Source organism: Meleagris gallopavo, chromosome 10 (assembly GCF_905368555.1).
Source record: "Meleagris gallopavo chromosome 10, MGAL_WU_HG_1.1, whole genome shotgun sequence".
NCBI classification, from domain to species: domain Eukaryota; kingdom Metazoa; phylum Chordata; class Aves; order Galliformes; family Phasianidae; genus Meleagris; species Meleagris gallopavo.
The window spans coordinates 22209610-22233345 of NC_139413.1; the positions used below are offsets into that span (position 1 = coordinate 22209610).

The window sequence follows — 23736 nt, forward strand, 5'->3', positions numbered from 1 at the left end:
GTATTAATTAGGAGTCATAAAAATAATGTTTGAATAATGTTTGCAGGTGATAGGCTTAAAACAAACAAGACAGTGCTAAGCTGTGGAAATCCCTGGCAAGGAGTCCTGTGGATACTAAAAATTTATAGAGGTTCATCGGAGACATCCACTTGAGTGTTCCTACAGATGATAATCAAAAACTCTAGCTCCAGTATTCCAAACCACTAATTGCTCAAAGCAATTCTCAAAGGGAGAATATTCAGGGGAAGTATCATTATTTGCTTATTCTATTATTATATTCTCAGGTACCTGCTTTTGGCCTCTGTCAGAGACAAGACACAGCAGAGGACTGATTTTGATCTGAGCTGATTCTGGGCTGTTCTGTTAAGGGATGAGAAATGAGAGAATCAGCTCATCCTGCTCTTACAGAAACACAAAAGTGACTCTCCTGAATACTACTTCAAAGTTGCAGATTATCTTTACTTTCTGACTGAGGCACGTTCAGACTTCCCTGATCTGAACCCTGGACAAAGTGTCACTTCTTGGTTACAAGAAAAGCTGTTGGCTTGGGGTGAGCATGTAGTGACATTGGCTTGAATGTGTATTCATTTACCTATGCACTCTACCTGCCAGGCTTTTCGCCCCTTTCAACAGTAGCTTGATGGAGAAGGGGCATCTGCTTCTCAGGATAGCATAATATATACTTTGTTAAGGATTTCAGTGATATTAGGGATAAAAATGTGTAGAGAAAAGGAAAGTGAAGGGAGGTCTTTCCTCGTTAATGACAGGCAAGGAAGGCAGTAAGATGTGGGGTCTGTTTCCTTGACTATCATGCCTACTGTCTTCCTCTGGTTTCTAACAATAGAGATGCAGCTGTCCCTACTAGGGAGATTAATTTTGGTCTCTGTACTCATTCAGGAAGCTATTTGTCATGAAACTTGTAGGAACGTAATATCTCTGAGACCTTCATCACTGTCAAATTCAGTTGCGATTGGTCAAGCAACTGAGACAGACATACACATATAGCAAGACACTAATTTCTTTGCTGAGTTCCCTAAAACATATCTCTGATTCCCTTTCAGGAAATTGGTATGAGGAACTAAGGAAGTAGTAGTAAAAAATAGCTTCTGCTCCTGCCCTAGAATTCCCTTTAATCACAAAAAAAGCCCTGCTGAGCCTCTAGGTGGAAAAAATATAAAAGAAAGAAGCAATAGTTTCACTGAAAGAAAGCACACAGTGGGTAAGAAGCAGAAATTGGGTGTGTCTGAACAATGAAACACCACTTGCGAAAAATCAGATGAGACAACAAGAAGTCATGGAGGCACTGTTGCAAGGCGTAGTGGTAATGACCTAAAGCCACAAACAAGATGGACCAGCAGAGAGCAAGAGACCCAGCCAGAAGCGAGGAGACAGAAGATAGAAAAGATGACAAACATGGAGACACACAACCACCACAATGGGCTGGCAGGAAAGCACACAGGTCTAAAGAAGAGACACTATAATTTTTTTCTGTTTATTGCTTTTTGAAAAGCGCCTCATTTTGAATGGCTTTTTCTCATTCCCATTGACATTTGGGAAAGCTCCAAAGCATATCACTGGCGGAAGCCCTCTCCCAACCTCAATCTTCAACCCACAGATGTTACTCTTTAGTCATATTAACCACTCCCCTCAGACATTTCCAACAAATCGTTAATATCTTTTAAACCTTGCTCTCCATTGCCTTTCAGATTAGCCTTGCCCTTTCCTTTGCACTTAAGTTTAGCAAGTGTTACTAATAGGAATTTAACATTTACCAAAGAATTATTTTAACTACATGCCTAATAGCATTTGTATAGCATTCTGAATACCCAGGAGCCTCACTATCAGTTCCATATGCTTAGTTTTGTCAAAGTTGCTGATAAGACAATGGAAAAATACAAGTTTACAGAAAAGCCAGTCCAGAAGAGAAACGTTCAAGACCTGGATCCAGTTCCAAAAGGGATAGCAGTGCCTACAGGGAGCTTTCCTTTTGTTTATATTAGCCACAACTCTTCAATTCCTCATGTAAATCAACCTCCTAACCATTCAGTGAAAGCATCACTTGTACCTGGATGAAGTTATTTTCTTCTGTGGGTAACAGAAACAGTAGTGAAAAAATGTAGCAATATTTATTACTAACAGGCAAATGATTTTTTTATGCCACCAACAAAAACATTTTGAATTACAGAGTTTTGTCCACTAGTTTAGCTGCTTTTATAGCAACCAGAAGTCATTGATAGCTCAGATGGAAAGCACTGGGGAGGATTTCAATCAGTAAAGCCTCAGTGGCAGTCTGGCACAAGTTAGCATGCAGTCTCTCAAGAGAAACCCCAAAGGCTGAATTGGATATCAGATCATTTTTGGAGTTGGGCTTCTTCATCTTGGCTGGCTTATATGTATCAGTCTTCTCATGTCACTGGATACAGCCCTACCTGGGCCAAAGAGCACATTCTCTGCCAGCACAGAATAGAACACAGCTGGCTGAAAGTAAGGTCACTATTTGCACGTGTGCTTCTGTAAGATGCTTCTGCTCCTAATGTCCACGAGGTCCCTATTCCCAACTAGGTTTGTCAATACTGAGAGCTCTCAAGTCTGACCTGCTCACCTTCCTTCCCCCCCAGAAAGCCATGTAAACGCTTACTGAACAGAAGGTATTCAGAGCACCCAGACAAGGGGAGAAATGGACCGAGTATGTAAGACCACTCTGAATACAGCTGCCACCTGCAAGATTGTTTCCCATCCACATGCGTGGTATTTGATGGCTCCCAGCCAAAAAGAAACAGGAATCATCTGGTTAAATCCTCCGAAAATGCTTTGAAGACAGCTTCCAAGACAGATATTCTATACTTCTGAAAAAAATATATCTTTCTTTAAAAGAAAAAAAAAAAATCCTCACCTTTATAACACTTTGCACTTTTATAGTATCTCTCATCTGAGGCTATCAAAGCACTTTGGGATACACATGCTAAGAAATCCATTGCAAAAATTACAGATATTCCTAACTTGACTGTAGTCACTTGCCTTAATTTCCATTTCTTTACTGACACTCCCAGATGATGTCTGCATAGATTGATACAGTCAATGCTACAGGCAAGGAGATAAACAAACCTACGTCCAAACATACCCTTGCTCACCCCCCCAACTCCTCCTCTTAAATTATTTCTTTACAGCACTGTCCACTGTATCGAACTCTGCGGAGGAAAGAGGTGCGAATACAGCAACACCATGCAATGCTTTTCAATTTGGTTACATTGCACTTCATTAAACAGACTTTGTCCTTTTCTTAATTTTCTTTGATCAGGTTCCCCTGTACATACCTGATATGAACAAACACACAGATTCCTTCTGGGTACGAGCCAACAGCTGCAACCCTGAAAAATATCAGCTTCTTATATCATTAACTGAGTTTCCATGGTGCCCTGGGGCAGAGATATTGATGCTTGACAGCATTATCACTATAAAGTAACTTTACAACTCTATAATTTAACTCTATGCTTCCAGTAATATTAAGAGCATTTGAAATTGCGGCTGTAAACCTTGACACTCTTTCACACAGACTGGGGATTTGAAAGTGGATTTTGTTTTCTTTCCTCAAAGACAGCCGAAAACATGGTATTGAGAAAGAATCAAATACTGATGATGTGCAAGGAGGTCACTCTTAGGGAAATCTCTGCAGAATCAGGATTAATGCTATTTTTTTTTTTCTTTTTCTTTCTTTTTTTTTTTCTTTTTTTTTTTTTTTTTCTGCAACACACAGAAAGGAGCCTGTTTTCTAGGAGCTTAACAGAAGAAGGATGAAGAAGAAGACCTCTGGAGGTCTTTTTCTGACTATACGCCTGACTTAGAAATCATCTTGGCAACAAGTTCTAACTCGAGTTCAAACATAAGCCACGCTGGGTAACCTCTGAAGAGCTCCCTCGGATTTATCAGCATAGCCTTGCATATCTCACTGGCTTTTGCTAGTAGTGTTGACTTTACTGGGTGGGAATGAACCTGCGAGGTCTATAACCTGGCATGTGAGGATCTTCCAAGGATACCGCTAACACAGCTGTGAGGATCAAGGCAGGCAGCTGCTAAAAAAGAAAGAAGCTACAAATAGCCAAATACATTGCCCTAAAGGACTAGCAGATAGATGAAGCTCTACAAGTTGTAGATGCTTTTACTATAATTGTTTGCATACAGTTTTCTTTTCTGCTGGACAGGGACTTGGTGAGATCCAAGTATTCTATAAGAAGAATCTGCATATAAGCAAATGACTCTTTTCTCTAGAGGATTTAACTTCTGAAGTCCCCAGAGGTCAAGCAGCAGGCTGGTAGCCTGGAGAATAAGAGTAAAGCCAACTGGCTCCCACCTGTCCCAATGGTCCAAGATTCAATTACCTGTTAGACACCTCAAGAGACTCCAACCAATCCAAGCTGTCATTCTGCATCTGCAGACAAGTGTGCACACAAGATGTAGCCACAAAGACATCTTTTACGTCCATAAACATAGGAGTTCAGCAGTGCAACTGTACCCTGTTTAATGAATACAAAGCTTCCAGTTCAACATATACAGTGAAATGGCAAAAACAAGTCATACCTTTACAAGTCGGTTCAGCTACAGCATTAAAGTATCAAGCTCATTTCTAAGCTGTTTGTAATGTGATAAGACTTATCTTGGGATAACAGCAATAATGTCTATTTCTTCTTCAAATGTGACTTCCAAAGCATAGTTTTGTTTTGTTTCCTTTAAACAAAAGAAGTATCATTGAATCCCTTCTATATACTGAGAATACTACATCAAAAAAGTAAACTGATGTACTTAGAAAAGCCATACAAAGGGGAACTATTCCATGAGACCCCTGGTACAGGGTTCCAGTCTCCTGCTCCACTCAGAAGTGATGCCAACAGTAAATCTACATAAATAGATGATTAAAGGTCTGTCTTTGGGTGGGACCTCTCCTATCTATGGAAAGCTTACCATAAAAATGAAGCCAAGGACACACTGATAATTGTGGCACCCACTCATCTTGATTATCCTTCCCTACAGCTACCAGGCTACAGTCACACCTTGCCTTGTCTCCATCATTTCTGTCTGCTACTTCTTGGCAAGGCTCAGGAGGAGTGAAACCTTTTATACTCTCTTATGGGATGCCTGCTGTGCAGCAGGGATCCAGTTCAAACACTCTAAAAAAAAATGAACCCAGTAGATGTGAAAACTGTTGATGTGAGGCTCCTTTAGTGGCCACTCTTAGGTCAGGCTGTGACAGCTGCTGATCAGTGGCTATTGAGGAAAGCAATTCTGGGTGTGCTATCAGCAGCGCTCAGAGTCTTGCAGCTGTGGATTCATCCTTCCTCCCCCTCTTTTATCCTTTGCTCCCTGCCCAGCTATGAGGCTGTTGTGTACCTAAGACAGCTCAGCAGCTGAGCTTCTGGTAGTGAATGCTATGGAACAGTTTACGTGCCTCGTGTCATAAGCCCAGTAAATACCTAGTAAAACATGGTATTTAATGGAAGCATATCAGCTCACGTTAAAGCTTCTTTACCTTGTGCTGAGCAAACTGTTGCTATGCTGCCTTTTTAATCAGTTACCACCAAATGTGTGTGTGTGTGAGAATGGTGTTAAACATTTCTCTATCCATTTACTTCCATGCAACAAACTGACAAGCTTACAATCCTCTTATTATGGCTTTGAAACACAGTACATTCACTGTTATCTACAGCATGCTATCACAGGATATTCTGCAGAGCCAGGCTTATAGAACATATCCCTAATGTTTCTTGTAAACCAGGTACATATCAGTTGGGCACACTACCAGGTACATACGAACCTCTGAAAGAATGTATAACAGGATGTTCAGGAAGTTACACCTGATGCAATATTCTCATAGTGCAAAGCACAAGAGGCACTCCAGTAATAAATATCACTGATATAATGCTAATTGATGCCTGAGACATTCATGTAACCACATTAGCTCTTTTTATTTTAGAAGAGAACAGAAATTCAGTGCTTCACAGAATGCTGTTATCCCACCACAGAGATCCCAAGACATAAACCCTCTGCACAGACTGATGGAAGGCCCTTCACTCCCAGATTTCATTTGAAGTGAATTCTGCTCTTTGTTTTCATAGAACAAACCAGATATAATCCCCTAAATGCTGAATCTTTGAGGTACCATTCTGACAACATCAGAATTCAAATAATGCTGTTGTGTTAAACGTCTGTCTCCCATTTTCTTGTATGTAAGCTGTTTATCCATTTATTTCAATAATTACTGTACTTCAGCCATCCAAGTCTGAACAAAATGCATAATCTTATCCATTGTAGAAACATATCTAATACAGACTCATGTAGAGGTTGTGATGTAGCTCCTAACCCCCAAGAAACACAAAAATATTTAAAAAAAAATCATACACTTTTACAATGTCATGAAAGGGGGGTGGTACTTTGATCTTATTTGCCTTGAATGCTGTAAAGGAAAGGCTGACAGGTAGAATTACATGCCACCAGTGCAAACAGAACACTATTCACAGTTTATTCAGCTTTTCTCACCTGTCAGATGAGTTTATTTCTACCAGGAACTCTAGAAAAATGTTAGGCTAGATGAATATTTTTGTAGATTCTCAATGAGCCAGTGTAGCTCACTTCTGAATATGGGGTATGATCTCTGTAGTCTCTGTTCAAGACAGTGGGTTGCATAAATTCTGTAGGTTGCCTAATGTGGAAGTTGAATCACAGACTGTAATTTTGAGGAAATTTGTGCAATTCCAGCCATCCTGATCCAGGTTGTATTAAAAACAACAACAAAACAAAAATTGACCAAAAACCCCAAACAAACAGACAAACAAACAAACAAAAAAACCCCATCAAGACAACTACAATAGCAAAAAACACAAAAACAAACAAACAACCCACAAACCAATAACATCACTATGGGATGTTCATCATAAGAAATAATAATTTTTAAAAAGTCCTAAGAGATAAGTCTTTGAAGGCAGATTTCCTGAATACTTTCCCTACCAGTTCACAGTATTTGGGCTTGCTACATTTTCTTCACTTATTTGCTTGACTTGCTGCCTGCATGTAGCTAGATAGTTAACAGAAGCACGCCTGTCCTTGGAGGCCAATGTGAGTTGACTGGCTGTGCCTTTGGTTCAGGTCCATTAAAAAATCTGAGCATTAATTAATCACTGACTCGCAAATAGCTTGGAAGAGTTGTTCAGGCTAAATGGGAACGTTCTGCAATTGTTTTCCTCTTGGTTACAGTCACTTCTGTGTGATGAAAACGTCTCCCTTGCCAGGATACAGTATGCATAAATCCAACCACTCCTGTGCTAGAGCAGACAAGACTAGAGTCTGCATCAAGCAGCTCCTTTTCTTTCTCTAACTAGGAAACTGCACACTTGAGGAAGAGCTGTCATAAGTAGCCCTCCTGAATCCCATTGAAAAGGCAATAATAAAACCTACCAGGGCAAAATGACAGCAAAGCATAAGACATAGGCAGACAGCCTTCTGGAATCCTTCTGGAAAAAGAAACTAAGCCAGCATGACCTGCAGGTCATCAAGAAAAACATACTCAAGGGAATCATGATCGCATTTGTATAGGGACTCTTCCCACTCCTTGCTGCAAAAGCTATTCTTGATAAATAAGAAGATAAATAAGCAGTTGTCAGTACAAAGAGTGCTAAGTGAGGAGGAAAATTAAAAGCGAAAATAAGGCACATGTCTTACAAGGCCAAAATACCAATATAAGAAAATAAATATCTAAACCAACATGAAAATTTTGACCTCAGTGGCAACAGGCAGATGTAATAGTTAAAATGACTGGAAAAAAAGGACTTTATATTCCAAATGCTCAAGACTTCTAAGTCACCTTAACATATTCAGTCTCCTCTCCCAGATTTTACTTTCCATGGAAAAGCTAAATCAAAAAACAGCCATGCAAATGATTCAGAATTATTTTCCAAAAGCTACCAAGACAGAATGACAAAATGAAATAAGATATTCAGGCTTAAAGTATAGGCAATGGTTATTTGAGTGAGGACCAGGACAGGAAAAAAAAAAGAAAAAGAAAAGAAAAAAAGATAAAAACAGGTCATAAGATCACAATTCTAGAAACTGTTGGATACAGTGAGATAGCCAGACGGATACATGCCTTTTCAGCAGTGAGACATTGCACCTACGAGTCCTCAAAAATGCAGACAACTTTGTCAGCTTTATTTGTAGAGCTCGCTTTCCATTTCTTTGTCAACCAGTATTAAAGATCTGGCCCTGAGGCAGCTGCAGAACCTAATGAACCCTTTAGAGCCTTTTGGCAGCAGTTCAAAGGCAGAGAAGTTATTTTAACTCAGTACCAAAGATGCACTTTCAACTTGCTATTAAAACAATAATACAAATGCAGGTATAATGAGCGAATAAGGAGAGAAATGAAGAAAGAAATAGAAGATTGTGGAAAGAAATGGATCAGAGGCTCTCCAGGACTTGTTTCCATAGTAAGTGTGTAAGACAATCTCCTACAAGAGGGAAATGGTTTATTTGATCTAATGTGCCTTTCTCTTCTTGAATTTCCATAGTATGGAGAATCAATATGAGGGAAATTAAAGCATCAGGAGCAGACTCACATTTCCACTTGTGTGTCCCTATCTCAGCAAACTCTTATTGAGATAGAAGTATTTACCTTAAGTGCTCAGTTCACGTGCTCTGCAGGAAGAGCAGAAGAGGCAGGATTTCAAAAGGATACAGGCTTCTTCTGTGTAAGGGACAGCAGCAGTAGTTCCACCCACGATGTAGCTGTAGAATGAGACTTCCAGGGTGTAGCAATAGGACGTATCATTTAACAACCCACCAAGAAAACGCCGGCCTGTCCCTGCTTTCACAGCATCTCGGTTGAAGGATGTACTGGACTGCCAGGGAAAGAACACAGAGACACGAAGAGAGTTCGTGAGTGGAACAAGGAAAGGGTTGGGAAGCAGATTGTTAAAATACAAAACAGTGAAATTCATATTGCCAAATCTCAATTATGTTATTTGAGACTGTAATATTTTTTCAGTGGTAGCCTGGAGAGACCATTAATGGAAATACAATTCTGGCACAGAACTATAAATAAGGCCTTGAAAACTTTCACAAAATTAATCTCAGCTCACAAGTAAGATTAGCTTTTCTTCTCCCCTTGTGGATAACACTTAGAGAAAGCCCGTTGGATGTATGAGTTGAAAAGGAACACTTTTGACCCTTCATTTCAAATGCTAACCCATAAACATTATTTGGATATTGGTTTTCTTCTTTCTACTGCATTCTCCTATACCTCAGCCATTCTCACCAGCCTGGACTCTTTAAGCAAAGTAGAAATACAGCAGTATTTACATCCTAGTGAAACTTTCTCACCTAGGACATTTGACTGGTTCTTAAATTAGGTCACAGAAATTTCCACTTCACTAACTTAAGTGTTAACTGGGTGTTGCTCTCCCGGTGGAAAAATATACTGTTTTACAGTACTAGAAGCACAGTGTTAAACACTGTATTTTGTGCTATTACTGAAGAACTGACTTTAAGAACCATGCAGCTTTATGACTATTCATTTAAGGGATGAAGGGGAGGATTCCAAGTATTTCCAAAAATGAATTTTAGTTCTCTTTTGAAGGCACAGCAGTACAAAAGGGACATAGTTGAGTGGGGAAATGTTCGTAGTAGGTGGACTGTTGGACTGGATTATCTTGGAGGTCTTCTCCAACCTTGGTGATTCCATGATTCTATCTGGATACTAAAGTGGAGCTCACCATTAGGTTAATCAAAGTCTCAGAGCATGTTCCTACCAAAGACATAAAAACGGAATTTGATTTCATTTTGGATACCAGATCCTAATATCCACTAGGCTGAACCACTTTGGGTTAAGCGTAACCTAATGATTGCTGAGGGGAGAAAAACCAACAAAAAACCCTAAGCTTCATAATCCAATTTGCATTGGTTGCATAAAAAGCCTTTATATCTCCTGCTTTAAGACTTTCAAGTTGCCAGAGAAGAGAGAAACAAAAAGGACCCTCAGCATATAGTTTACAGTTCAGTCATTGTTCCCATGGTAAATTATCTGAGCAACCCAGAGTTCTCTGATTGAACCTTATGACTTGCGTATTTTCTTATTAACATAATGTTAGTATGTATCAAAACCAGGGAAAATAAGACTTTTTATCTTGTCTATAAAAAAAATAACAAACAAGAGATGCAATCATTCAAAATGCTAAAATTCTATAGACCACAGAATCACACTAACACTGAAATGAGCAACAATTCTTGATGAATAGCGTATACCAAAAGATATGAAGAATGGAAATACCTGTAGGCTTATTAGCATTCTGAATGTTTTGAAGTCTCTCGTGTTATAAAAAGGAAGGCTTTCCAGGTTAATTAGAATAAGATGGAATTGGGTTTCTTATTAGCATTATATGTAGGACTTTCTAAACGTGGTATTGCCTTAGTGGTAACATAATATTGCAGAAGAAGGTACACTGACTTTATTCTGCTATGTATGTATCCTGTTTTTTTCCTTCAAATTGCGTGGAAGAATCTTTGAGGACGGTCTGAATACTTGGGGGACAGAGAGGTAAGGCACTCTTAAGGACTGATGGGAAAATGAATTGTTAATTTGCTGTATGGAATAAAACACTTGAGGAAGTCTGGAAGAGGGAAAGTTTTCTGACTTCCTGCAATAGAAGCCTTCAAAAGACTAAGACCCTGAAACTGGAGGAAGCTGTATCTTGAGTTAAGATCAAAAACAGAAAGGAAGATGAACATACTCTGGAGATTTCCTCATAATGCAAGGACGTTGATTTCAGTGGATAGAGCTTCACCTTCAGATGAATGTCTATGGTGGAACATTTACTGTACTAAAGCATCCGCTGGTGAATTTGGATGTGTGGAGCCAGCTCAAAATAAGAAGATAACGTGTCAGAACACAGTTACTGTGGTTTGTGAGCACGAGCACCACTCACAAGAAAAATGAGCTAAGTCTATTGCTCTGCTCAGCACAAGTAAAACAACGGAAATGTTGGAGAAGTGATTCAGGGCAGGCATTAGGACAAAAATGCTCCTGTCGTTTGGAAGCTGAGGTACTTATTGTCACTAAGTATCTATGAAGACAGTACGTTTACAAACAAATTGGACAAGTATCTGCCAAGTATAATTCATCTTTCTTTGGGATCCAGTTTGGACTTGAGGTCCTTTTCCAGCTGTAGTTCCCATAATTTCAGTCAAACTAGATAAAGGTTACTAGTTGAATTTCTCAGAGATGATTCTTGATATAAATCTTACATAATATTTTCATCACAGTTCTTGGCACAGTAAAGGAGGACCATGCCAACAAAATTTGCTGATGACACACTGTGGAATGAATCATCATTATGGAGGAGGCTCTGAATATCATACAAAAAAGCAGTGGGATGACTTTAAGGACCAAAGTGATAGTAGTCAGATGAAACTCAGCTGCACAAGTGCCAGGTCGTGTACTCAGAGTATAATAAAAAACAATCTCTGCTATAAGCTGAAACCTCATCAGCTGGAAGTAGATGAAGAGAGTCTGATGCATTACTTCACTGAAGTGATTTTTGCTTTCTGGCAGAAATTGGCTCAGAAGTTGGATCTAGTTATTGGCAAAATTATACTTGCCATATTTCAGAAGTGAATTGTAAGTGGTTTAAGTAATTTAAGGAAGGATTTTTAGATGCCAAGAAGAGAAAACAAAATTTGGATCTTTCCACAGTTTGGATTTTTTATAATGCTATTTGGTGTTGTAATTTTCTCTTTTCTTTTTAAAGAAAAGTTCCAGTTTCACCTGTGCAAAATTATTTCGAATAGTTTTTCCCTGCCAGGTAGTGCTGCAGTTCCCACAGGGTAAAAAAAAAAAACAACTTGCGTAGAAAGGAATATCTCTGATTTGACTTAAGCAGGTTGAGATAGTGAAATATAAAATAACCCTTCCAAGTATGAACACATGGAGATTTTGAAACAATGGTTTGGGCTTGGCTCTAGAACAATGTTACAAGCAAGAATGTGATTTGATGTGCTAGAAGAAAATAAGAAAATTCTAGATTCAAGAAAATTCAAGTAATGGCAAGGTCAGGCAGCAGGTACTTGCTTGAGTTCAAACTGTTACTCACTGTCTCAACTCAAGATAAATGGAATGGAAAAATATGTAAGCACTGATTCCTGATCTTGGCAACTGATAATACTGAAACAAAAAGGATAAAATCCATGTATTATTATTGCAAGGAAATAGCCTTTTGCCTGCACATTTATTTAATCAAACTTGACTCTGGGGAAGAAGGGACAACAAGACGGGGAAAGAATGTAGGTACCAATGTCAGAAAATGAGTCTATTGTTTCTCTCTGGGAGAATCTATTGCTCTAAAACCCTTGGAAAGCTGAACTGAAGTCATCATTAAGCAAATGCACTGAGCAGGCACAGCAGGAGAACAGCTAAACAAATATTTATTTCTCTGAGGCTGAATCGCATGGGAGTGTCAACAACAGCAGCAGCAAGAAGTACAAAATCAGAGGAGGCAGGGTTGGGGAAGAAAAACACCAAAGACTTTGAAGTTCTTAAATAGAGATATTTGTACAGAATCAACAGTAATTCATTATTAAAACACACAGATACATTAAAGCTCACAGAAGGACTCTGCCTCCTAGCTTGTGTGAGAAAATTCAGTACACAAATTAGCCATCTTCAGGGTTAGGAGGTGCCAAGTAATGATAATTCACTGCTAAAGGAGTGGAAGAGGAAGGATGAAAGATTCCCTCACATTCTGGTGAGAAAAAATACACCAGAAAATGACACCTGGATCTTACAAAATTGGGAACCTTGAGGTGTATCTAGCCACTCTGCTTCTCAGGCAGATTTCCCAAGCCTCCCTATCAGATCTCATCTCTCTTCCCCATGCTCTGCTGAACCCTTTCTGTATGACTGATTTTCCCACTAGGAATGACAACAATCATCCAGGTAGACAAAGAAATTTGTAAACCAATTGGACAATTGTGGCAAAAAAGATGCATGGGATGGAAACACAGGAAAAATCTGCATGCGAATTCTTCACAGGAGGAGCCCCCATGGAAAAACAAAACAAAACAAAACATTCTTAGCCTTTGGTCAGACTTCAGTGTGCTAGAATCCCTGTCTCCAGGGCAGTCTTGTCTCTTGGCTGGTAAGGACACTTGACCACAGTGACCCTCAGTGAATTTAACAGCTTAGGCAGCTGTAATATGGCTGATGGATATCCTTGGCTTCTCAGTGCTGCTCTGCTGTCCTGCTAGGAACAATAGAATCAATGTCCTAAGCTGTCCACATTCACATTGTAAAGGCAAGCAGTTTACTATTTCTGCATGTCCATATCAAAGTACAAGAGGGTCTCCAAAAGACAAAGAAGGAAAACAAGAAAAGTCTGTATCTGAGACTGAATATACCCAAGTCTATCCTTTGACTTCCTGGTGTACACTGAGTGGTTCTGCTCAGTGACCATGTGGCTTCACAGGGGATTTGTCCTGCTATAGCATTAGAAAGCCTAGGGTTGCACAAGAGGGAAGATAGGAAGCACATCCAGTAAATGTGGGTCCACTGATCTGTGGAAAAAGAGATGCCAAAGAGGGCCGAAATACCATTCAGGCTCAGTGTCAAGCTGGAGATGGATGGCAGCATCAGTTCTACCTTTCATGGATGGCAGGAGAAAGGGACATGGTACAAAAACTGTTGCTCTCTTATATAGAGCTATTGGGGAATGAATCTTTGTTTTCTTCTCAAATTGCTCAACACATTAGAGAGAAAAAGGATCGAGGCATTACCACAGTCAGACCTTACCAGGCTCCTAGCATGGGAACCAGGCTATAGACTGTGCATCACTTAAGATCAATCTTGAGATGTTTCTCTAACCCAGCAAGAAAGGAACATATAAAGTACAAGATGACTTAGAAAATGAATTAGGAGAGAAATCATCCACCAGACAGAAATCTGCTCACAGGCTCTAACAGATTGAGAAAGATGAGTTTCTGATTTAACAAGGTCTAGGGGGTTCCTGTAATCCAACAGATACATTTTACCAGCTGTTCACATCTACTGAAGAACTATTGATTGCTTTATGTGTCCATGGAAAGAAGGAGCAAAGTGCATAGGGTTTCAAAAACTTAAGCTCTAGTGTGCTTGCAAATGTTTTCCCAAAGATCACTTGTCTTTTCAAAGAGAGTATCTGCAAACTCAGAATAAGGAGATCCTCACATATGCCAATATAGATAGCTGATGTAGGTCTAGTAACTTATAGAAAAGGAAGGAGCATGTTCAATTGTGTGCTCATAGAAGTCAGAGTATCTTGTTAGAAATCTTCCCTGGAGAAGAGCACAGACATAAAAACTTAGAGGATTCATAATTAAAGAATGGTTTCACATTACAACATATAATTAAAAATATGCTGGGTCACCTTATGCCATTTCCATTTGGGAAATGAGTTTTATTTCACAGCTGAAGCTATCTCTTCCTTAAAACAAAACAAAAAAACCCTCCACACCTTTTGTACATTTTGCAGTTGAGCAGTAAGCACTTTACCTACTGGGATAAACTGGGATTACGTATACAAATTGCTTCATTGCACAAGCAGTGGCCAAGTGTGAGCAGGACTAGTGTACAATCTCACCACAAATCTCTATTGATGCTGCTCTCTTAGCTGAAGAGCAAACTTTATTTCTAAAGCAGATCTGACCTCTATAAGCCCTCAACTCACCGCCCCGGTGTAGCAAAAAAAAAAAAAAAAAAAGGGTGATAAAAAAAGTTAGTAGTTAGTGCTCTAGAGAAAAGGAATGACATAGTTGCCATCAAGGAAGAATAGACGTGCCGTTGGGAAATGGACTGGAGCCCAGATGATGTCAAATCTATCTCAATGAAGAGTTTTACGCTACCAGCTATAACTCACTCACTCCCATTTTCTAGAATGCTTTATTGAAGTCTGTGGAAGTTAGAAAGAGAGCACAGAAATGCACTGACTTTGAAATCTTTTCTACAGAAGACTGTAAATAGTGCAGTTACCAATTCTGACTCTTCTGTTAGCCCATCCACAGGGTGCTGTAAGAGGGGTGCAACTGGCAGCTCAATTTTCCCATAGGGATAGAGCTAATTACTGCCATGGCACGGCCAGCGCTCACTGCTTTGAGCCTGTCACTCTCACAGTTATTAGCTCACCAAGCTATCTTACCAGTAAAACTGATCTCCTTACTTCTCCAGAAGCACTGAGGGAACTTCTCACTTCTAAAGCCAACTTAACTCTCTCCTCACACCCATCTCTTACCAGCTCCATTAACTCTCTTAATAGACAGGAAAATGTACGTGTTAGTGGGTTTTTTTGGTGATAGGCAACCAACTCTATGCCAGCTGGGTCTGGAGACATGGAAATCATGGCATTCAGAAAGCTGCTATCAGGTAGCCATCTTTCAATTCATTTCACAAAGAAGCTGCAGATAGCATCTGAAATGTAGATGGATTTAAAAAAAAATGGGAACACAACTCAAAATTGCTGCTTGACTCATCTCCCCTTACAGCTTTGCCATGTTTCTGATGCACAGGAGAGAAATGCATTTCATCTCAAAGTCATTCATGACTGATGAAATCTGGGAACAGGAGATTTTGAAAAGTTCAGGATCGTTTCAAAAAAGGGATCGCTCCTACTTGGAGGTTTTCCAGATCCTTTATGGACAGACAGACTGGGTTGATATTCTTGTGGAAAGAGTTTTCTCACATCTTTCTGACAGTTCCACAGATAACAGCTTTTTGTTTCATAACTTCTCTGCTCGGTAGGGAGCACTGAGGTCATCAGAAAGCCTTGGGTTTATTAAGAAAATATTTTCTGAACTGCAAAAAAAAGAGAATTCAATTTGTAGAAGTCTGAGGGAAGGTGTACAGAGATCTGACATAGTTTGCCCAGAATTCCTAAGAACGTGAAAGAGAAAAGCCTGAAACTGAAATCTTAAGACCAAATATTCTCAAAACGTTATGACCCTACTGCCTGGCTCATTTTAATTCCTTCTTACTGCTTGGAAACAGCATCAGCATCACACTGTAGGAGTACCATGAACTCAACCTGCCTAGCACCACACTCTCAGGCTTTAAAGCTCAGTTCTCCTCAGAGAAATAACAGTTTAAAAGTACTCTGTAACCACACACACATATCTGCTCCCTCGGAGTCTCCATTATTCCTCCAATGTTTGTGAAGGGATACCAACATCTTTCCTTCAACCCTCCCAAGTGTCTTTCAGTCATGCCTGCTTGAACTTGCTGACAAAAACACACATTTGCATGGCCATTAACAGAGGAGCCAGAAGGAGGAAGCTTTACAGGCTCTCAGTTCATGCCTCAAAACTAAATCTACCAAATTAGCTTTTCTTTTAAGATAGACAACCAACTGGGTTTCATGCTTCATGGTTTTAGCTATTCACCTCTGAGAGTTGCACTTGACTTCTCCCAGCTGGTAATCTGTGCTCCCCTCCATACAGTGCTCTGCTGCCTCTCTCTGCATCTTGGACCAATTACACTGGCAGCACCAGCATGGGCATTTGGCCTGTTTTAACATTCCCCACAACCCATCCACATGCTCTGAAATGGGTTGTACATACAGCTCCCACCTCCTCAAGCAGTACAGCACCAAAGTGCACCCCTACAGAGCGGAGCTGATAAACACTTGTAAGGGATCTACACATGCTTCTTGGTAATAATGAAAAAAAAATATCTGCTTTCCTCTCTCTTCCTCTCTTTCTTTTTTAAAAATAAAAAATAAAAAAATAAATGCAACCTCTGCTTCCCACAGAACATCCTTCCCCAAAGATGCCAAAGCTGGCATTTTCTAGTCTAAGCTCTACCGAATAATCACACCATTTAGAAAATAACTTGTGTCTCTGGAGTTCTCACTTTCCCTATTTGTCAGTAGAAAATGAGACGTTTCCACAAAGACACAAATACAGTAAAATAGCCTTTAGCAGTAGCGTGCAATGTTCCTCTTTACAATAGTTTTATGAGCATGTGTGCAGTCTCCTGGGAGTGCTTTCGTAATCATTTATACAAATGATAGAAACTTAGGACAATGAGAAGCAGAAAGGGAAATACAACCACCACACACATGCAGTTGCTTTGAATACTCTGCAGAAAAAGTGCTTTGTTCTGTGGCAGAGACGTTCTGCTCTCTTGTCTATGCAGAGCAGGAGATTACAACCCTTCCTGAGGAGATGCTGTATACACTACATCCAGTCCTCCTGGACTCTCTGACTACTCCAGAAACAGTTCCTTTCTGAACCATGTTTTATTCTACATCTGTTAATAAATCATGTACTTAAAGTGATAATACACAGAAAGAGATACTGGGAAGGGGCCAGTTTCTCAGTTCTTGACCCACTTTTCACCCCTCCTTCATTGCATAGTTGTTCTAGTGCAGTGAAATTTCACAGAACTGTAGAATCATTAGGGCTGAAAAAGGCCTCTAAGATCACCCAGTCCAACCCCAACCCATCCCCACTGATCATGTCTCTCAGTGCCACATCCTTGAACACCTCCAGGGACAGTAACCCCTCCACCTCCCTAGGCAGCCTGTGCCAGTGCATCACCGCTCTTTCTGAGAAGAAATTGTTCCTAATATCGAATCTGAATCTCCCCTGGCACAAGGCCATTATCTCTTGCCCTAAATTTGCAGCACTCTGCAAGAGAGATGACTTGCATCTGAACATGAAGGAGCTCCTTTTATTGGTGCCATTCTAGGAGGCTGCCAACTCTTCCCACCATCTTGGCATTTGGTAAAAATAATGACTGTCTCTCAAAAATGATGTAAATATGCTATAAAATTACTAGAAAAAATTATTTCTTCTGCACCTAGTCAAAATTTCTATCTGTCTGGGGATGGAAAAGGGACTGCAAACTTATATGCACAAACAACAGAGCAAAAAGGTGGTGAAAGAAGATCTGTTTACTCAAACACTTTTATCCTCTTCCTTTTCCTTTTCTTTGTAATACAAGTCAATTCATCTCTCTGTATTAAAAAAAGAGGAGTGGACTGGTTCAGCAGTAATGGAGCAGTTTCATTTAGCTGTGAATGTCTTGTGAGACAAAAATCTATCATGGTCAGAAAAGAACAGGCTTTACAGCCTGTTCCTTGTGCCACCAGACAAATTCTTCCTCTCTCTCCTCACCCAGCCTCCAAGAATAAATAATAAATGTATGGAGAAACTGTCCAGGAAGCAAAGCAGTGAGCAGAAATGCATCCCAGAGGGGCAATGAAGTAAATAAAGCTATATTCATCTTCCTGGAAATGCCCTGCTACAAGATAATAAAAAAAGGAGGTAGGATCATTTCTTGTCCTCCAGTTTTAACAAGATTCTGAGGATATCTGTTAAGCTTTCATGATGTTAACAAAACTACCTGAATGCAATAATGCAACTTATTTATGCTTTCTTGGACAAAGGTCTTTTTGGCTGGCACAATTGAAAAGTATTTAGGAATAGTGGGTGGAGACAGTCTGGATTTTACTTTGGGATGAATTCCAGGTCTGAGAAACCTGCTCGCTGCTCTCCCATTCCCTGCTCAGTCACATGCAATACAAACTGGCTCTTCTTTATTTCAGAACAGATTATTGAGTTTGCTCCTTCACTGTCCACCAGCTGTTATTACTCCCTCTGGCACTTGTGCCAGCACTTCCTTCAGAGACAACCCCAAATGCACTGGAATTAGTAATATGGCTCACAGGACAAAGAAGGAAATGTCTAGCCAGAGTAAGTGACAACAACTAGTCGGGTCTGCCAATGGATAGATAGAGGTTTGCTAGAAGGAACATGCTTCACCTAAAAAGGCTTGGATGTGTAAGGGGGGTACTGTGGAAATGAGTAGACATAGAGGAGACCTAAAGGAAAGCAACAGAAAATATAGATAGATTCAAATCTATTGTTCGGTTGATTGTTCAAATTTAGACATCCAAACTAAAAGAACCCAAGTAAATTACAACAACGACGAAGAAGTCAGTTTTAACAACAAAAATAAAGTAATAGACCAGACCATCCCATGTTTGAGATATTTCATCTTGCTGAGTCAGTGATACTCTCAAAAATATGTTTTAGGTCACTAGGTTATGACACTGGAGGGTTCCAAAAGGAAATTGGGTGGGTCCTTGCTCAGAGATTTTACTACTGAGTGCACAGCATAGCTTAAGCCATGCAGAAGTCTATTTGAACTCCTGCTGAAGATAGTGGCACTCGGGAAACGTGTGTCTTATTCTCTGATTTCCCTGAGCAAGTGCCTTTCGACCTGCTATTTTTCTCTTTCCTGACTGGAAGCTTTTGCAGTATGTGGGCTTTCTCAGTAGGTTTACCTACTGTCCAGTGTAGTGGGATCCCAAGTCACTACTAGGGTCTTTGCTAGCCACAGCACACAAGATAAGATGACAAAGAGTATTTCGAAGGAAGCTGCTCTGCTGGAAGACTGAAAGCGAGAAAAGAAAACAAGAACTCAAAGGTGTCCCAAGTAGCACCAGTTTTGAGACAAAAGGAAAAAACAAACAAACAAAATTAAATAAAGAAACAAACAAAAAAAAACCCACAACAAAAAAACAATCACAAGATTAAGCCAAGTACTTCTGGCTAGTCTTTTTCATCTCAATGCAAAGCAAAGCAATCTTTACAAAATGATAAAGCCATCCATAAAAGGCTGTTGTTTCTTTTAAATGAACCAGAGCGAACAGATGGTCTCCTCTCATACTATCACAGAGGTCAGAATTAGCCACCCCTAAGACTAGCAGGTTCTTGAAACGTTCAAGTGCTTGTATCTTGTTGTTATGACTAATCCACTCTCCAGAACAAGAAAGGTCAAATGAAGAACACTCCTCCAAATAGTGCAACAACTCTTAGCCATGGCTGATGTGTAATGCGCTCCGACGTGGTGTCAACAGCTGCTCCTGAATACCCAGTGAGTCAGCCTTTCAGAAGAGCTTGTCAGCTCTCACTGTTTGAGTTTTCATACGGATTATATTTACTCCCCAGTGTTTAAAAATAGCCTTCCTAGACCCTGAAATCATAAAATGTTTTACTTCCAGAATTGTCCTCTTCCCCAGAGACAGCTGCCCAAGCATCTCTGTCACGTATTTGAGAGCAAACCTTCCTAGCTCTTCTTTCATCCACTTTTCTCTTCACATGCTGACAGCCAAACCAAAGCCAGGCCCCAGTATCAGAAGCCACATACAAATAAAGAACTTCTGTCTCCTTTCACAACTTTTACCTTCAAACCACAGTCAGCCCTCCAGCATACTGTGAGGTTAAGCGATCTGCTCAGCAGATAGAGTACAGAGATGCTGGTTGACTTGCCTTTGGTCCTACAACACGTAGGCACATATCCCCTATTCTAATCACCAATCTCCCTTGCATGCTGTCATTTAAATAAGAGGGTCTATTGGAAATGACAGGTGAAGAAAGCAGTCCAGGCATGAAATGCACCCTAAAGTATATTAATAGAAGGTTGCCAGACAAAACAGCACAAGACATTTGATCGCATCATCTAGGCTTGTTGTTCATGCTCCTTTGCATCTGGCTGCGTGATTTCTGCCAGATTCTCAGCTGGAGGAGCAGGCTAGGATTTGCCTGCTTCCCCTAACCCGTGCCGAGCTCAGCTGCAATCATGCAGAGCACTGAAAGAAATCCCTTTGAGTTGGGATTCATTCTGAACATGTAAAACCCAGACAAATGACTGCTTCTCCAAAGTGAATCCCATTTCACAGCAAGTAGGTTATTAGTGTGGAACTCCATACAAGTAGCCTGCATTCAAAAGCCCTCTGCATTATTAATAGAAGATGAGCTTTTGACATCAAAGGAGAACCATTATGTATGCTAAACGGTGGCAAAAATTGTACCCGCACTTCAAACCTTTTCAATTCTTTGTCCCTTGTAAATCAATCAAGGTTGACAGATGCTTTAAGGAGAGTAATCTTTTCAATGATACTGTCAATGGATAACATAATGGAACATTGTCTCTGTGCTGTGTGAAGACATGGAGCTAGTCAATTATGGACAACACTTCATGCAGCCGCCAGTTTTCACTTGAAGTGCTGCTGTTGAAGTATTATAATCCCAACAAATGGCCGCAGCAGCACACAATGTAAATGAGACCTCCTGAAGCTTTGGAAAATTAATTAGTAACAACAGTGGTCCATTCCCACACTTTCAAACACCCGCCTGGTAATGTTAACGATGCACTTCCCCCCTTCCCTTTGAGCAGTCAATAGGGCATATTTACATACACTATTTTTAATCTTCAACACTTTTCTTTCCCTCCTTTTAGAAAACATAGGAAGCTCTGGATTCTTTTCCTCTATTTCCAGCAGCAATATTCACCCCTGATATTTCTAACTAGTCACATAACCCACATGGCTGCAGCTGAAAAGAAAGGAACAGAAACTTTCCCACTCAGAGCAGTAATATTCACTCCTCTTGCTTCCCAGACACGGGACACTTTGTGGCTGTCTCCTTTTCCAACACCTCTATACCCTAAGCTGTCCTGATAAGAATGACTTGGCTGGATGGCAGGGGAAAGGTTTCTGGTCTCCAGAGATCAATAGAATGTGGGTTGGAAGCTCAGCACTCTGAGTGTAACACCAAAGTCAAACTGTGGTGCTCTAGATGTCAAGATGCATGTCTGATAGCTGGTTTCTACAAAAAGGAGGTTGAGAGTCAAATGGTAGGGAATGCTCTGTATATTTACCTATTGGCTTCCATTTCCTACGTCATTTTCTCAAAGATTTTCCCATTGTCAACTGAGAGTTTCACTAAGAGGAACACAGTCTCCCACAGTAACTGAGAGAAATCCCACCACGATGAAAATGGCCTTTTTTCCAATTATAGCAATTTTTGCTGTGCAGGCTCAACTACTTTTGTGTCTGATGTTAGATTTTGTTTCTCTAGAGCTAAACACATGGAATGTTTCTCCACCACCACTGCCACAGGCTGCTTGAGATGACTCTTCAGAGGAGGCAAGCACTATGCCCAGCTGGAGAAGACTCATGCTTCTCTCTCTGTACCAGGAGGATGAAGTATTAGCAAGAAGGGGATAACAGAGACTGAGAAAATATATAGTGGGGAGCAAAAGTGGGTAGAAAAATAACAGATGTAAAACCAGGACCTAAAAAGAAGTTTATTCCACTCCTCTTTGCTTGGTGCAGGAATCCACAGTGATTTTAAAATGAGTTTGTTCCTACCATATGGGGCCAAATGTCACTCACCGCCCTTCCTCCTGATCACTGAAAGTTGCCCTAAATCCACCAGCTTCTCTGGAGCAACTGCAACAAGTGCTGGATAAAGAACTTTTCCCTCTATTTGAAGCTCACTCCTAAGATATATATATATATCCTCTACCACCTCATTTATAGGAGCTTGCCATCTATTTCCAACTCTCAGGGATAACGACACACAAACTTTCTTCTAAATTACAAGACATATATTGAGCGATTGCAGATTTTCTTGAAAAACATTTTTCCATAGTAGGATCAAATAATTTTAAGAGCTTATATAACCCTTGTCACAACTTGCAAAATTATCTAATCTTTTTCATCAAGTTTATTTTTCTAACCTCTACTTGATATTATACCATTATTTAAAGCACACAAGTCAAAAGTTTGTAAATGTAACGTAATATAAGCACTGAAACATTAAACCTGATGCATTTGATCAAAAAGATCTTCTGATAAAAATTAAATGTACCAATAAATCAGAACCAAAGGTTATAACGTGGAAGATGAAGAACCTGCTTCTAACAATACATGAGATCACATCATACCACTTTGGGAGAAAGTAAGAGGGAGGATAATGGCAAGTCACAACTAAAATTTAAAACAGTCCCATATTCATATTAAAATTAGTACAATTCAATTAAATTAGAAATTTATCATCAAAAATAAACTGGACACACACAAAAATGAATTAAGATAACTTACATAAGAGAAATCTTCAGCATTCTGACAGAGTAGCTTGGGGAAAACAGCCTGTCGCTGAAATCTTTCCTCGTTTTCAAAGATGTTCCCATACATGAAGCCATTCATCATGGTAGAGTGGGCATGGATGTCAATGTAGAACTCCAGGTTAATCTTCTATTAAGGGGGAAAAAAGCAGACAAAAATATAAAAAAAAAAGAACACAACATGAGATAAATCATAACTGTGGTATGCAGATTATGCCTTCTGTAAATCTACCACTGCCATCCACAAATATATATATCCACAGTGCCAATGCTGGGTAGCCATGATGAAGACACTCTATTAATGCATCCAGCCATTCACACCTTCTTTCAGAACCTTGACAGACATTTCTCTATCTGTCCTGAGCAGGCTGAAACATTTATGCAGCACAGGATAACATGCAAAATAAAGCTAAGGCGTTCTTCTTTGCATTACCACAGGGTCAGTGCCACTGATAAAAATATGTACCTTACAGTTCCAGAGCAAGATTGTTAAGGCATTACTGCATGGCTGTGTGTTACAGTACACAAATCTATCCTTTCTGGCAGCTCAAAACTGTGTAAGTAAGGATTTCTTCAAGATTTCCCATTCAGTTTATTTCTGCTTATAAAGACAAATACCACAAATTTCTAATCCTGCTTTACACATGGAAATTTGTTTTACTCTGCTTTGTAGCATCCAACAGAAAAAAAAAACAAAATAAAGTGCTGTGAATGCCTCTCTGCTTGTAGCAACCCTTGCCAGTAAAATGCAATGTGCAGCT

At 39.9% G+C, this 23736-nt stretch overlaps 1 protein-coding gene across 3 annotated transcripts in view; it reads right to left on the reverse strand.

Annotated features, from left to right (window-relative positions):
- BEND5 (BEN domain containing 5) overlaps positions 1-23736 on the reverse strand; it is an 853353-nt gene that overhangs the window by 75141 nt on the left and 754476 nt on the right. The window contains exons 10-12 of one of the 3 annotated variants that reach the window (XM_085232378.1): positions 22953-23105; positions 8717-8879; positions 462-6752 (exon numbers count right to left, since the gene is read on the reverse strand). In XM_085232378.1, coding sequence (XP_085088504.1) covers positions 6751-6752; positions 8717-8879; positions 22953-23105 — 318 coding nt within the window. In that variant the 3' untranslated portion in view covers positions 462-6750. Of the gene's footprint in view, positions 1-461; positions 6753-8653; positions 8880-22952; positions 23106-23736 lie in introns of those variants that run through there. The other 2 variants (XM_085232377.1, XM_085232376.1) reach the window with 2 other exon arrangements.